The 15,475-nt window shown below is 41.2% G+C and overlaps 1 protein-coding gene across 4 annotated transcripts in view; it reads right to left on the reverse strand.

Moving 5' to 3' along the window:
• LOC133661760 (RNA-binding protein with multiple splicing-like) overlaps nt 1-15,475 on the reverse strand; it is a 93,499-nt gene that overhangs the window by 45,199 nt on the left and 32,825 nt on the right. For all 4 annotated transcript variants that reach the window (XM_062065224.1, XM_062065223.1, XM_062065221.1 and 1 more), the window contains one exon: nt 11,030-11,092. In XM_062065224.1, the coding sequence (XP_061921208.1) occupies nt 11,030-11,092 (63 nt within the window). The remainder of the gene's footprint in view (nt 1-11,029; nt 11,093-15,475) is intronic.

Raw genomic sequence — 15,475 nt, forward strand, 5'->3', positions numbered from 1 at the left:
GTTCAGAGAATCTGGAGAAATCACTGCACATAAGCAAAGATTTTACGGACCTTCGATCCCTCAGGCGGTACTGCATCAAAAAGCGACATCAGTGTGTAAAGGATATCACCACATGGGCTGAAGAACACTTCAGAAAACCACTGTCAGTAACTACAGTTTGTCGCTACATCTGTAAGTGCAAGTTAAAACTCTACTATGCAAAGCCAAAGCCATTTATCAACAACACCCAGAAACGCCGCCGGCTTCGCTGGGCCAGAGCTCATCTAAGACGGACTGATGCAAAGTGTTCTGTGGTCTGACGGGTTCACATTTCAAATTGTTTTTGGAAACTGTGGACGTCGTGTCCTCCGGGACAAAGAGGAAAAGAACCATACGGATTGTTATAGGCGCAAAGTTCAAAATCCAGCATCTGTGATGGTATGGGGGTGTATTAGTGCCCAAGGCATGGGTAACTTACACATCTGTGAAGGCACCATTAATGCTAAAAGGTAAATACAGGTTTTGGAGCAACATACTGTATGTTGCCATCCAAGCAACGTTATCATGGACGCCAAACAATGCCAAGCCACGTGTTACAACAGCGTGGTTTCATAAAAAAAAAAGAGTGCGGGTACGAGACTGGCCAGCCTGTAGTCCAGACCTGTCTCCCACTGAAAATGTGTGGCACATTATGAAGCCTAAAATACCACAACAGAGACCCCGGACTGTTGAACAACTTAAGCTGTACATCAAGCAAGAATGGGAAATAATTCCACCTGAAAAGCGCCAAATATTGGTTTCCTCAGTTCCCAAACGATTACTGAGTGTTGTTAAAAGGAAAGGCCATGTAACACAGTGGTAAAAATGCCCCTGTGCCAACTTTTTTGCAAAGTGTTGCCATTAAATTATAGGTTAATGATTATTTGCAAAAAAAAATTGGTTTCTCTGTTCGAACATTAAATATCTTGTCTTTGAAGTCTATTCAATTGAATATAAGTTGAAAATGATTTGCAAATCATTGTATTCTGTTTTTATTTACAAATTACACAACGTGCCAACTTCACTGGTTTTGGGTTTTGTAGAAATGGCAACACCGGAGGATGAATGTACGATCCAGTCGGCCCCACAACAAGAGGATTAGGGTTGTCCTGATACCAATAATTTAGTACCGGTACCAAAATGTATATTGATACTTTTCCAAATAAAGGGAACTACGAAAAATGCCAATATTGGCTTTATTTTAACAGACAATCTTACACTACATTAAACAGTCAAAGAACAATTTCACAAGGTTAAAATGTAAATTAAAATGCACTGAAAAGGCATCGACCCTGAAGGGAACGTCTTTCCTGTGCTCCTCGACTACAGTCTGCACCGGACCGAACAGCAGGACAGGTCTAACAAATACATTATTACCTGTCACTTTTTATAACTCCTTGTGCAGATCTGAATGCTTCTTATTTAAATGTTTACCTAAGTTTGAAGCAAAAGTTTAAATACTAATCACCACATTTGGCAAAGCGTGTTTTAAAGCAGCTATTGTGAGAGTAGCGTGTGTGTGTGTGTGTGTGTGCTCCTTTAAGAATGTATGTGGGGTGAGTGACGTGAGTAAGTGAGTGGGCAAGTTAGGAGAGGTAGAGCTAGCATGTGCAGGAGTGTTAATAGCATGGTGGATGTCCGGTTGTGCCCTGTGGAAATTATAAATAAAGTGACCAAGTTGTAACTAATCGAAGGCCTCGTCATTCCGACCAAAGAGCGGAGCTTTACGGACCCATTGTGAAGTGAAAGGTTTCCCCTGCTCTCCTCGACCACGGTCTGGGAGCCGACAAGTAGGAAAGGTGTAAAACAGTACTTACAACGCGGTTCCTACCTGTTGAAAGCGTCACCTTTATTGTTAGTTTTGAAGCCCAAATACCTCCATATTGCGCTTCACGCACCCTCTTTATTAACCAGTACAATTGTACTTATTTGCCATTTTTCCTCTCCAAGATGTTATTACTTGTATGCACTGTGGGTGTGCGTTCTGACACACTCAACATCATGCGCCTCTCAGCTCTGTAGTCACCGCCACAAAGCGGCACTCAGATGAAAGAGCGGGACCGGTACTTTTCAAAGGTGGTATACCATCGATTTCAATTGATTAGTACAGCGATACTTAATTAGTATTGGTATACCGATAAAGAAAAAAGAAAGAGCTGATTGACTACATCATCGGACTACAATAGAAAACTTGCACAAAACTCTGGATAAATCTCGACCATAAAAGGGAAAATCACTGACGTCACACTTGGGGAAAACGTCACAAATTGGACAAATTCGAAATGGCTTGGTTGGAGGAAATATGAAGGAAGGCAAGATTGTTTTAAAAATATCTTCGCCATGCCTCCATAGTTTCATTTCACATTTTCGGGAAATTATGCAGATCTCAAATACACAAAAACAGGTATCAATAGGTAAGAATAGTTTGTTTTGCATAATAGGTCCCCTTTAATTCTTTTAATCTGACCTTTTAAGGTTATATAGTATATTTCACAATTTTATTCCACATTTTAACAAAATATGTTTGAAGTATCTTAACATTTAAAATTTGTGCAAAAAATTAGTTTAGTAAAAACTAAAACCCAATGAAAATGTGTTCATTGCAATTGTATAACATTGTCAATAATTTAATTGTAAATATAATTGTGAAAAATCATTGAAAATATGTCACTATTATGTTTCATGATGAATTCATGTATTTACATAAACAATGTGCAGTTTATGTCAGAATTTTTCAAAATGAAAAACATTACGTAAATAAATACACTATCAAATAAATTACAAATGTAATGTAATGTAAATGTAAAAAATGTCCTAAAATATTGATAAAAGCTCATGAAATAGAACTTTTCTGTTTCAAAATATGGCGTTGTATTGCATTGCTGTATTATAGTCGAACCTATGATTCAGGAGGATCAGTGTGGTTTTTGTCTTGGTCATGGAACTGTGGACCAACTCTATACTCTCGGCAGAATCCTTGAGGGTGCATGGGAGTTTGCCCAACCAGTCTACATGTGTTTTGTGGACTTGGAGAAGGCATTTGACTGTGTCCCTCAGGAAGTGCTGTGGAGAGTACTCAGAGATTATGGGGTATTGGACCGCCTGATTGTGGCGGTCCGCTCCCTGAACGATCAGTGTCAGAGCTTGGTTCACATGGGACCCGTTTCCAGTGAGGGTTGGACTCCGCCAGGGCTGCCCTTTGTCACCGATTCGGTTTACAACTTTTATGGACAGAATTTCTGGGTACAGTCAGAGCGTTGAGAGGATCCGATTTGGTGGCTGCAGGATTAGGTCTCTGATTTTTGCGGACGATGTGGTCCTGCTGGCTTCATCTGACCAGGATCTTCAGCTCTCGCGGGATCGGTTTGTAGCGGAGTTTGAAGCGACTGGGATGAAAATCAGCACTTCCAAGTCCGAATCCATGGTACTCACCCGGAAAAGGGTGGAGTGCCATCTCCGGGTTGGGGAGGAGATCCTGCCCCAAGTGGAGGAGTTCAAGTACCACAGGGTCGTGTTCACTAGTAAGGGAAGAGGGGATCTTGAGATCGACAGGCGGATCGTTGCAACATCTGCAGTGATGCGGACGCTATATCAGTACGTTGTGGTGAAGAAGGCGCTAAGATGGAAGGCAAAGCTCACAGGTGCAAGAGATTGAATGAGTTTCCTCCGTCAGGTGCCGGGGCTCTCCGATAGAGATAGGGTGAGAAGCTCTGTCATTAGAGAGGAACTCGGATTAAAGCTGCTGCTCCTCCACATTGAGAGGAGCCAGATAAGATGGCTCGGGCATTTGGTCAGAATGCCCCCCGAACGCCTCCCCGGGGAGGTTTTAAGGGCGCGTCCGGCCAGTATTAGACCACTGGGAAAACCCAGGACACATTGGAGAGACTATATCTCCCAACTGGCCTAGTAACGCCTCGGGATCCCCCAGGAAGAGCAGGACAAGGTAGCTGAGGAGAGGGAAGTCTGGGCTTCTCTGCTTAGGCTGCTGCCCCCGCGACCCCATTTCGGATAAGCAGAAGAAGATGAATGGATGGGTGGAGGTGGTGGGTGGCATAAGTGGCATTATAACCTATTGTTTTTTACCTGAGCGGTTACACAGTCACAATAGATTTTTTTCAAGACTAAAATACGTTAGGGCCTTTATCTGTTATTCTCCCTCTGCAGCCTTAGTGCACAAAGCCAAACCAATCCCAGTTGATTCCCCTCTCCTTCATGGGAAGAGTCATCCCTCCACTTTCCGCTAATGCGCTATGTTCTCAGAACAAGGTTGTGCCTATTAAACCTGAGAGAGCATTGATAGCCTTCAGTGACATCATGCCAGCTTTGTGTCATCACGTCCACCGCCGCCACCCATCATCACGTCCACAGAAACAGAATATCACCTTAATCCACAACTGAGCCATTTATAGCTGCTATGTTCTCCCCCCTCCTTCCTTTCTTTATTTCTTGCACTTGTAAAAAAGTTAGAACTAAAAAGTGGCCACCTGATTATAAAAATAGAAATGTCAAAGAGCTGTACAAAAAAACATGTAGTCAGTTGTCTAAATTCGTTGCGCTTCATCACGACTTCAAGGCACACAGAGGTATTTATAACCTCACTGCTTGAGAGAGAAAAGTTGTTGGTGTCTTACCTCTTTGTGTCTATATCCCATTGTTATGTGCATTTTCAATCCAACATAAAAAAAAATATTCTGAATAGGCTAAAAATGTGATGCCACCCATCTTTAGATAGCTTAATTTAACATTAACATTGTTTTATATAGTTTTTTTAAGGTTTTCTATTAACTGGTTAGTTTCTTTTTACACTTGTGTGACAAGAATGCTAAAAAGTAAAAATTGCGTGAGACCCATCTTGCAAGGGGACCCATATTTAAATTGCATTATTCGTCATTAATAATATGATTGACTGTTTTATTGTTGTTACTATTGACAGTGGTTAACTTTTTACTACTTCGAATTCTGCTTTTCGTATTAATTATGGAATTGTTGTCATTGCTTTGTCAGCCAGTCAGTCAGTTAGTTAGTTAGCAGAATAACTCAAAACCTTATGGGCAGATTTTCATTAAACTTTTGGGACATGTCCGAAATGGGATAATGAACAACTGATTAGATTTTGGGCCTGGTCCGGATCATTTCTGTGATGATCTCTTATGTTTATGTTACGAGTTTCAACTTCCATCTGTGTGTGCGTGCGGCCCCGCCTCCACTGATGTATTCTGATGCCGTTTTGTGTCTTAGTGTCAGTCTTATTATGAAATCGTTTATCAAATTTGACCGACGTTTTGCGACTTTAGAGGTATTTAGTTTATTTTAAGTTAAATTCCTATTTATTGTGTAGGTTGCTTTAAAAAAGCAACATGGTCGATTGTGTATCTGATTAAAAACAAACAACATGTTTTAATATGCAAATAGATGTTTGAAAAGTCTCAGAGCTCCATAGGGATGCATCTCATCCCTCCTAAAAAGCAGCACAATTCTCTGTGATACTATGGAAACAGGCTCACTATTGTTGGCTAATTATACAATTATAATAAGAATATACTGTATATTTAGTTCTGGGGAGAAGTTTACATACACAATCATGGGCTTGAATGTTTTAATAATTCTGAGCCCTTAATGTTTTATTTTTGTTACGGTCCTTTTTTCAGGATAAATGTTAATACGGGCAGCACGGCGCGACAGTGGTTAGCGAGAAGGTCCTCGGTTCCATTTCTGGGCTCAGAGTCTTTCTGCGTGGAGTTTAAATGTTCTCCCTGTGACTCCGGGCTTCCCCCCACTTGGGGTTAGGCTGATTGGCAACAGCACTAAATTGGCTCTATTGTGTGAATGTGAGTGTGAATGCTTGACTGTTTGTCTGTGTTGGTCCTGCAATGAGGTGGCGACTTCGGCTTGCGGCTGGGATAGGCTCCAGCAACCCCAAGAGGGACAATCAATAGAAAATGGATGAATGGAATGATAATAAAATCTTCAATTGTTATGTGCAAACGTTTGAATGTATTTTGTATGTTCTTGTTTTACACAGGATCAGAATTGTACATACTATCTCATAATACAGTAAGTGGTGCTGAAGGTGCTGGAATGTCTTTTAACTACAAAAATGATTACTAACTGCTACTAGTTACTACTACTATAAAATGTAGGAACCAAAAACAGTAATAGCAGAAAGAAACAACCCTTTTGTGCGAATGAGTGTGAATGAGTGTAAATGGGGGAGGGAGTTTTTTTGGGTTGGTGCACTAATTGTAAGTGTATCTTGTGTTTTTTATGTTGATTTAATAAAAAAATAAAATAAAATAAAACTTTTTTTTTTCTTCTTGTGCGACCCGGTACCAATTGATCCACGGACCGGTACCGGGCCGCAGCCCCGTGGTTGGGGACCATTGCTGTACATCAGAGACAATCCTAGAGTATAAAAAATCCTATATTAAAAAAATGTGCGCCCTAATGACCCCATGCTATAAAACCCTTTTTGGTTTGATCAGTCTGGGATTTGGGTTTTGTTTTTTTGTGCTATAATTTTTTTATTATTATTTTGGCAACAACAAACACATTCTAAAAAAACACCAATTGATCCAAATGTACTTATTTCAGGGGTCTCGGTCGCAAATACAAAACCTACTAACCCAGGGAGTTGTATAATATTATCTATCACTCACTGCTGTAGATCCTAATTCAACTGCAAATTTTCAATAAAAAAAAAAAGGAAAAGACAATTTTTTTTTTTTTAAAGTATTTGTAAAAGTATTGTGCACTGAATCCGGTTCTTTTTTTGGCACCGACCAAATCAGATTCACCTAAAATCCAACGGTGCCATGTTTCGGTATCAGGGTTGCGCGTGACGTCATGCCCAGTTGCAGACCGAGCCGGCTCTAACAAGGGATGTAGCGATAAACAGTAACAATTATAACCGCAGTAAAACTCCTGACTGTTAGTATTACAGTTTTCAATGAGGTTGATCGAAAAACCATGATTGATAACTGAACTTTGATAAACTCACAGACTGACAGGCGCTAGCTCGCTAACATTAAAACAGCGATATTAGCGCCTTTACAAATTAAGAAACAACGTACGTAAATATAAACTAATATAAATACATTGCTGTCTGAGCAACTAAGCTATTCAATTGTGTACATTGAACTTACAAGCTGTGCTGTCTTGGCACAGAATGATCAATTGGAGAAATACGAGTTGTACGGTACGTTCAAAAACCGCTAAAAGTAGGACAACCAAAGAGTACAACGCCCACCAGAATTGAAAAATAATGATATCATTTATATAACACACTTTTCATTTAAATACATTTTAAAGTGCTGAAGTACAAACCAATATTTAAAACAATAAATGTTCAGCAATAAAACAGACGAAATGCTAAGCTTAAAACACTATCAGTGAAGCATAAGAAATACAAAACCTACAAAATAGTGGGGTTTCTAACAGTGTCTATTTATTTTAGTTATTCAAAAAACTCTCTGTCCGGAAGGACTTCAACTCCCACCTCCGGCGGGACTTCTCTGCCATCCCTGTGGAGGTTGGGGACATTGAACAGGAATGGGCAATGTTCAAAGCCTCTATTGCTAAAGCTGCAGCTGCGAGCTGTGGCCAAAGGTCTTAGGTGCCTCAAGGGGCGGTAACCCTCGAACACCCTGGTGGACAGTGGTGGTCAGGGAAGCCGTCCGACTGAAGAAGGAGTCCTACCGGGGTATGTTATCCCAGGGGACTCCGGAGGCAGTTGCAAGGTACCGACGGGCCCGAAGGGCAGCGGCCGTGGCTGTGGACGAGGCTAAGCAGAGGGTGTGGGAGCAGTTTGGGGAATCCATGGAGAAGGACTATCGGGCGGCACCAAAGCTGTTCTGGAAGACCATACGGCACCTCAGGAGGGGGAAGCAGGGAACCATCCAAGCTGTGTACGGCAAGGATGGGACTTTGCTGACTTCAAGTGAGGAAGTCGTAGGGCGTTGGAAAGAGCACTTTGAGGAACTCCTGAACCCAAATACATCAGACACACCCTCCCTGATAGGAGCAGGGCCTGAGGATGATGGGGGATCGACGTCGATCTCTCGGGGTGAAGTCACTGAGGTAGTTAGACAACTCCACAGTGGCAAAGCTCCGGGGGTTGACGAGATCCGTCCAGAAATGCTGAAGGCTCTGGGTGTTGATGGGCTGTCTTGGTTGATACGCCTTTTCAACATTGCGTGGAAGTCTGGGACAGTGCCGAGGGAGTGGCAGACTGGGGTGGTGGTCCCCCTTTTCAAAAAGGGGGACCAGAGGGTGTGTGCTAATTACAGGGGTATCACACTACTCAGCCTCCCTGGGAAAGTTTACGCCAAGGTACTGGAAAGGAGGGTCCGGCCGATAGTCGAACCTCAGATTCAAGAGAAGCAATGTGGATTCCGTCCTGGTCGTGGAACAACTGACCAACTCTTTACGCTTGCGGGAATCCTGGAGAGGGCCTGGGAGTATGCCTATCCAGTCTACATGTGTTTTGTGGATTTGGAGAAGGCGTATGACCGCGTCCCTCGGGAGATCTTGTGGGAGGTGCTGAGGGAATACGGAGTGAGGGGAACCCTGCTGAGGGCCATCCAATCTCTGTACAACCAAAGCGAGAGTTGTGTCCGGGTGCTTGGATGTAAGTCGGATCCGTTTCCAGTGGGGGTTGGTCTCCGCCAGGGCTGCGCTCTGTCACCTATCCTGTTTGTGATTTTCATGGACAGGATTTCTAGGCGGAGTCGTGGCCATGGCGGAGAGGGTATACGTCTCGGGGGGCTAAAGGTTGCGTCACTGCTGTTTGCAGATGATGTGGTCCTGATGGCACCTTCGGTTCGTGACCTTCAGCTCTCACTGGATCGGTTCGCAGCCGAGTGTTCAGCGGCTGGAATGAGGATCAGCATCTCCAAATCTGAGGCCATGGTTCTCAGCAGGAAACCGATGGTTTGTACAGTCCGGGTAGGGGACAGGACTCTGTCCCAGGTGGAGGAGTTTAAGTATCTCGGGGTCTTGTTCACGAGTGAGGGAAAGATGGAGAAGGAAATCAGCCGGAGAATCGGAGCAGCTGGGGCAGTATTGCAGTCTCTCTGCCGCACTGTTGTGACGAAACGGGAGCTGAGCCAGAAGGCAAAGCTCTCGGTCTACTGAGCTATCTACATTCCTACTCTCACCTATGGTCATGAAGTGTGGGTAATGACCGAAAGAATAAGATCGCGGATACAAGCGGCCGAAATGAGTTTCCTCAGAAGGGTGGCTGGCATCTCCCTTAGAGATAGGGTGAGAAGTGCAGTCACCCGGGAGAGACTCGGAGTAGAGCCGCTGCTCCTTCGCTTGGAAAGGAGCCAGCTTAGGTGGTTCGGGCATCTCGTGCGGATGCCTCACGAGCGTCTCCCTAGGGAGGTCCTCGTTGCACGTCCCACTGGGAGGAGGCCCCGCGGCAGGCCAAGGACCAGATGGGGGGATTACATCTCCTCTCTGGCCTGGGAACGCTTCGGGATTCCCCAGGAGGAAGTCGCAAATGTTGCTCTGGAGAGGGAAGTCTGGGGGTCTTTGCTGGAGCTGTTGTCCCCGCGACCCGATTCCGGATAAGCGGTTGAAGATGGATGGATGGATGGATAATAATAGGGCAAATTTTTCCCACAGTAACCGTGATATAACATTGTAATTTTGTTACATACCTAACTCCTAACACATGGCCATCACTCCAGCAGCACTGAGAGTGGTTTCGGCCTAACTCCCTCTTGGTAAAGCAATTGACTCAGAAATGTAATAATAAAAAAAGATATAACAACTGGACGGACATTATCGTAAATAACTCATTTTTAAATGTTACAATACGAATAAAATGTTTTTAATAAAACAATTAATACTTAACACATAAAAAAAAATTGGTACCGTTGAGTACTGGTATTGATTCATATTATTGAAATGTACCCATCCCTAGTAATTTCTAAGTGTCTGTGGGACTGCTTGTCATAGACGTTACCTATGGTTATTTTTCTTTTAATCACTTTGTGGTTTTGAGGTAACTTTGTCGTATTTTAACAATGTCTCTGTATTGTTTTAAGTCGTGTCTGACTTTTTTCATCCAAACCAAAACCAAACAAAGAATTCTTTATTATATATTTTTTTGGCACCAATTCCTCTTCTAGTTTTGTTGGTCAGGCTTACATTGTGCTTTTCTGTCTCTACAAGTAGCAGACTGCTACATTGTTGATACCCTTACTCCCGCAGGCTCTCGGAGTAAAGTTTTTTCCAGTGACGTACAAATGGGACTGCAAAGTATCAGTATTCCTGCAGTTAAATTTGTTTAAATTCTGATACAAACAACAGATATTTATGTGGGTTTGTACATGTTTTTGGTTAGCCACAGTGTACAATTGCTGTCAAATGCACATATACACATTATATATATATATATATATGTATATATATATATATATATATATATATATATATATATATATATATATATATATATATATATATATATATAAAATAAATAAAGGTATTTATTCCGTTTTAGTTTGAGAGTCACATTTTTCATAGATTTTCAGTTTATAATGACCCTAGCACTAATTAATGCATATTAGTTTGTAGTAGTAGTAGTCAGCCATTTGAGTTTGAAGTTGCATTTTTCACAGATTTTTATTATCAATTAAATTATGTTTTAACAAACATGAGCGGTGGGATGCAAATGGCTCCTGGGATAGACACTGGACACCCCTAGCGCTAATAAAATCAGATCATTATTGTGGTGGATTTGTTTTTTTAGCTGCGATGTAGAATTGCTGAAATGTTTTTAATATTTTTGATACACTATTGCATCTCATTAGTGTTACTGTGAGAACTTTTTTTTGGGGGGGGGGTTCATAAATCTCTGTGAGAACCACATAAACCTAGAGATCAATATCTTCTATTTCTATGTGGAATAGTAGCATGTTTTGCCAGACAAAAGGTTGTGTTTGTGTGTATTGGTGCATGAGGATTATTTTTGTCTGGGGGATGTTGAGGGCGTGGTACTTACGTTCAAGGCATTCTTAGCAGCCTCCGCCTCTGATCGACTGTCAAAGCTGACAAACCCCACCGGCTAGGGAGACAAGAAACAAGATTTTAGGGCAGAAAACTGAGTCGGCATTCCTGACAAACATCTTTTCAACCCCCTTCCTCCATCCTGTTTCCTTGTTCTTGTCTTCACTCCCGCCCTGTTTATTAAAGCTCCCCTATACGCCCAAATAAGGAAGCAGCCAGGGGGAGAAAAAACGGAGCATCTTCTGACTTTAAAGAGCAACGTTATTATTGCTAGACGGGTATGAAGGGGTTATGGGAATTCTAAAGAGGGTCGCCAAGAGGAAGAATATAAATAGCAAGGGTTCTGAGATGGGACTCTTCCCTTATAAGGTAATGGTGCTACGTCGAATCATGGAAATATGTTACTGTAGGGTTTTCTGAATTATATATATATATATATATATATATATATATATATATATATATATATATATATATATATATATATATATATATATATATATATATATATATATATATATATATATATATAGCAAAACGATTTTGGGTGATTTTTTAAAAGATATCCATAAAAAAAACGCATCTCAACATAATTGGCTGAATATGTACACTATAGGCCTGATTTATTAAAGGTTTGCGTGCACTAAAGCACGTGCAAATCTGATAGCACACGCAAAGCTGATCTACTAAACGTGTGCAAAGTGGATTGCGTCTGTTAAGTGAGCAGAATAAGACGTGAAATCCATTTTGCGTCTCTGTCTTCATTAATATGCAAAATATATACTGGTCATCAAAACACCCACAATACTGGGAGGAGAAAATGCAAATATAGTTGTTGAGCACACACAAATGTGATTTATCAACACTCATCACCTATTTGCAACACTATTTTGCATTCTATTTAGCACGTGTCAGAAGGACATGCTAACTACTATGCATTATTATAATATAACTCTTATATGAAAATACATCTTTCATTATGCATTGGTTTGCATTTGAGTCATTCTGCACGAATGCGCTGGTGATGCGATCCACAGCCTCATGCACAGAATTAAGTGTCAGTGCACATATGATTCTGTTGTCTCGATTGGTTACAGATTATTGATGTGTGCTGCTGGTTCAACACATTGCACACAGGTAGGAGCATGATAAAATGAATAAGCAGTAAATGAGTCTCTCCATGGTAAAAGCCCTGTATGTATGCAAAATCTTTGCTTAAATAAGGCGGTCTGCACCATTTTTCAATTGCATACGCAGTGTTAGTAGATCACACGCAACACGCCCACTCATAGCACATGCTATTTTATTTTTTGCACACGCTGGTTAGCGTGTGGCATTTGGATCTTAGTAAATGAGGCCCTATGTTTCTCTGTCAAAAATCAGATTTTTTTTTTAGGTATTACAATTTTAGGTTACGTTAATGAGGCAGAACTTCTATGTGTCTGTATGCTAGTGGCCCCAGAACCACCTCAACCCACAGAGACAAAGAGATTGGATGACTGATAAGAGGGTTCACTCCGATGCAAAGAGTGAACCCTCAGGCAGCCTGTTCGAAAGTGCCAGACAAACAAAACAAACACATCGACATTGCAATTTCACCAGGAGGTTATGTATTCGCCGAGGTTTGTCTGTCTTTTACAAACCCTGTTTCCATATGAGTTTGGAAATTGTGTTAGATGTAAATATAAACGGAATACAATGATTTGCAAATCCTTTTCAACCCATATTCAATTTAATATGCAACAAAGACAAGATATTTGATGTTTAAACTCAAACTTTTTTTTTTTTTTTGCAAATAATAATTAACTTAGAATTTCATGGCTGCAACACGTGCCAAAGTAGTTGGGAAAGGGCATGTTCACCACTGTGCTACATGGCCTTTCCTTTTAACAACACTCAGTAAACGTTTGGGAACTGAGGAGACACATTTTTTAAGCTTCTCAGGTGGAATTCTTTCCCATTCTTTCTTGATGTACAGCTTAAGTTGTTCAACAGTCCAGGAGTCTCCGTTGTGGTATTTTAGGCTTCATAATGCGCCACACATTTTCAATGGGAGACAGGTCTGGACTACAGGCAGGCCATTCTAGTACCCGCAGTCTTTTACTATGAAGCCACGTTGATGAAACACGTGGTATGGCATTGTCTTGCTGAAATAAGCATGGGCGTCCATGGTAACGTTGCTTGGATGGCAACATATGTTGCTCCAAAACCTGTATGTACCTTTCAGCATTAATGGCGCCTTCACAGATGTGTAAGTTACCCATGTCTTGGGCACTAATACACCCCCATACTAGGGCTGCAACAACTAATCGATTAAATCGTTTAAAATCGATTATAAAAATAGTTGGCGATTAATTTAGTCATCGATTCGTTGGATCTATGCTATGCGCATGCGCAGAGGCTACGTTTTTTTTGTGGTTTTTTTTATAACCTTTATTTATAAACTTTAACATTTACAAAAAAAGCTGAGAAACAATAATCAAAATAATATGGGTGTATTTGTATCGAACCGTTTCGGTACGGGGGTTTCGTTTCGGTGAGGGAACTGTACCGAACGAATTTACACACGGACATATTAAGTAGCGTACTGCACGTTGTGAAAACAATACTCGAAATGCCGGACAATTGAGGCATTTATGAAACACCGCCTGACAGCTCCGCGAAAGAGGACATGTCCGGTGAAAAGAGGACGTATGGTCAGTCTATCCTAGCCCGTTAGCTGCTAGCAGCGACTGGGCTAGGTCCTGACCGTACGTCCTCTTTTCACCGGACATGTCCTCTTTTGCGGGGCTGTCGGGCGGTGTTTCTTAAATGCCTCAAATGTCCGGCATTTTGAGTGAGGGCTGCGTGTATTTTCAATGTACGTTCAGGGTTAAGAAGGTTAAAAACACAACAAATTGTGCGTGCAGCAGCATTGGTGAGGGAGGGGGAGAGACAGAGAGAGAGAGAGAGAGAGAGAGAGAGAGAGAGAGAGAGAGAGAGAGAGAGAGAGAGAGAGAGAGAGAGAGAGAGAGAGAGAGAGAGAGAGCTGCTTTTTATCGATACATTTATCAGATTTAATTTTTTATTATCTATAGCAGGGGTGTCAAAAGTGTGCATTTTTGTAACATTTTCCTTGTTTTATTTGGCAAGTTGAAAGAAAATGGCGCCAGTATGCTGTTTTTTTTTCAATAAAATACTGGAAAGTATAGAAATGTAGTTTGTCTCTTTTATCTGATTATTAATCGATTAATCGAAGTAATAATCGACAGATTAATCGATTATCAAATTAATCGTTAGTTGCAGCCCTACCCCATACCATCACAGATGCTGGCTTTTTAACTTTGCGCCTATAACAATCCGGATGGTTCTTTTCCTCTTTGGTCCGGAGGACACGACGTCCACAGTTTCCAAAAACAATTTGAAATGTGGACTCGTCAGACCACAGAACACTTTTCTACTTTGTATCAGTCCATCTTAGATGAGCTCAGGCCCAGCGAAGCCAACGGCGTTTCTGGGTGTTGTTGATAAACGGTTTTCGCCTTGCATAGGAGAGTTTTAACTTGCACTTACAGATGTAGCGACCAACTGTAGTTACTGACAGTGGGTTTCTGAAGTGTTCCTGAGCCCATGTGGTGATATCCTTTACACACTGATGTCGCTTGTTGATGCAGTACAGCCTGAGGGATCGAAGGTCACGGGCTTAGCTGCTTACGTGCAGTGATTTCTCCAGATTCTCTGAAGCCTTTGATGATATTACGGACCGTAGATGGTGAAATCCCTAAATTCCTTGCAATAGCTGGTTGAGAAAGGTTTTTCTTAAACTGTTCAACAATTTGCTCACGCATTTGCTGACAAAGTGGTGACCCTCGCCCCATCCTTGTTTGTGAATGACTGAGCATTTCATGGAATCTACTTGTATACCCAATCATGGCACCCACCTGTTCCCAATTTGCCTGTTCACCTATGGGATGTTCCAAATAAGTGTTTGATGAGCATTCCTCAACTTTATCAGTATTTATTGCCACCTTTCCCAACTTCTTTGTCACATGTTGCTGGCATCAAATTCTAAAGCTAATGATTATTTGAAAAAAAAAATGTTTATCAGTTTGAACATCAAATATGTTGTCTTTGTAGCATATTCAACTGAATATGGGTTGAAAATGATTTGCAAATCATTGTATTCCGTTTATATTTACATCTAACACAATTTCCCAACTAATATGGAAACGGGGTTTGTAGTTAGTTAGAAACCAAGCTCAAAAATTAAAAGGCAGATTTTGATTTAACTTTCAGGAAATTCAGAAATGGAATAAGGCACAAGCTAATAAATTTTATTCTTAATTATTGGGCTTTTCAGTAGGTCGTGGCTAAGTTCTGCACTCTCCGAGTGCTTTTCTAGTTATTATTATTATTGTTATATTTTTAAAACATATTATAAAAAGTATAATATGTTGAAAAT

Source organism: Entelurus aequoreus, linkage group LG12, assembly GCF_033978785.1.
Source record: "Entelurus aequoreus isolate RoL-2023_Sb linkage group LG12, RoL_Eaeq_v1.1, whole genome shotgun sequence".
NCBI classification, from domain to species: Eukaryota; Metazoa; Chordata; class Actinopteri; order Syngnathiformes; family Syngnathidae; genus Entelurus; species Entelurus aequoreus.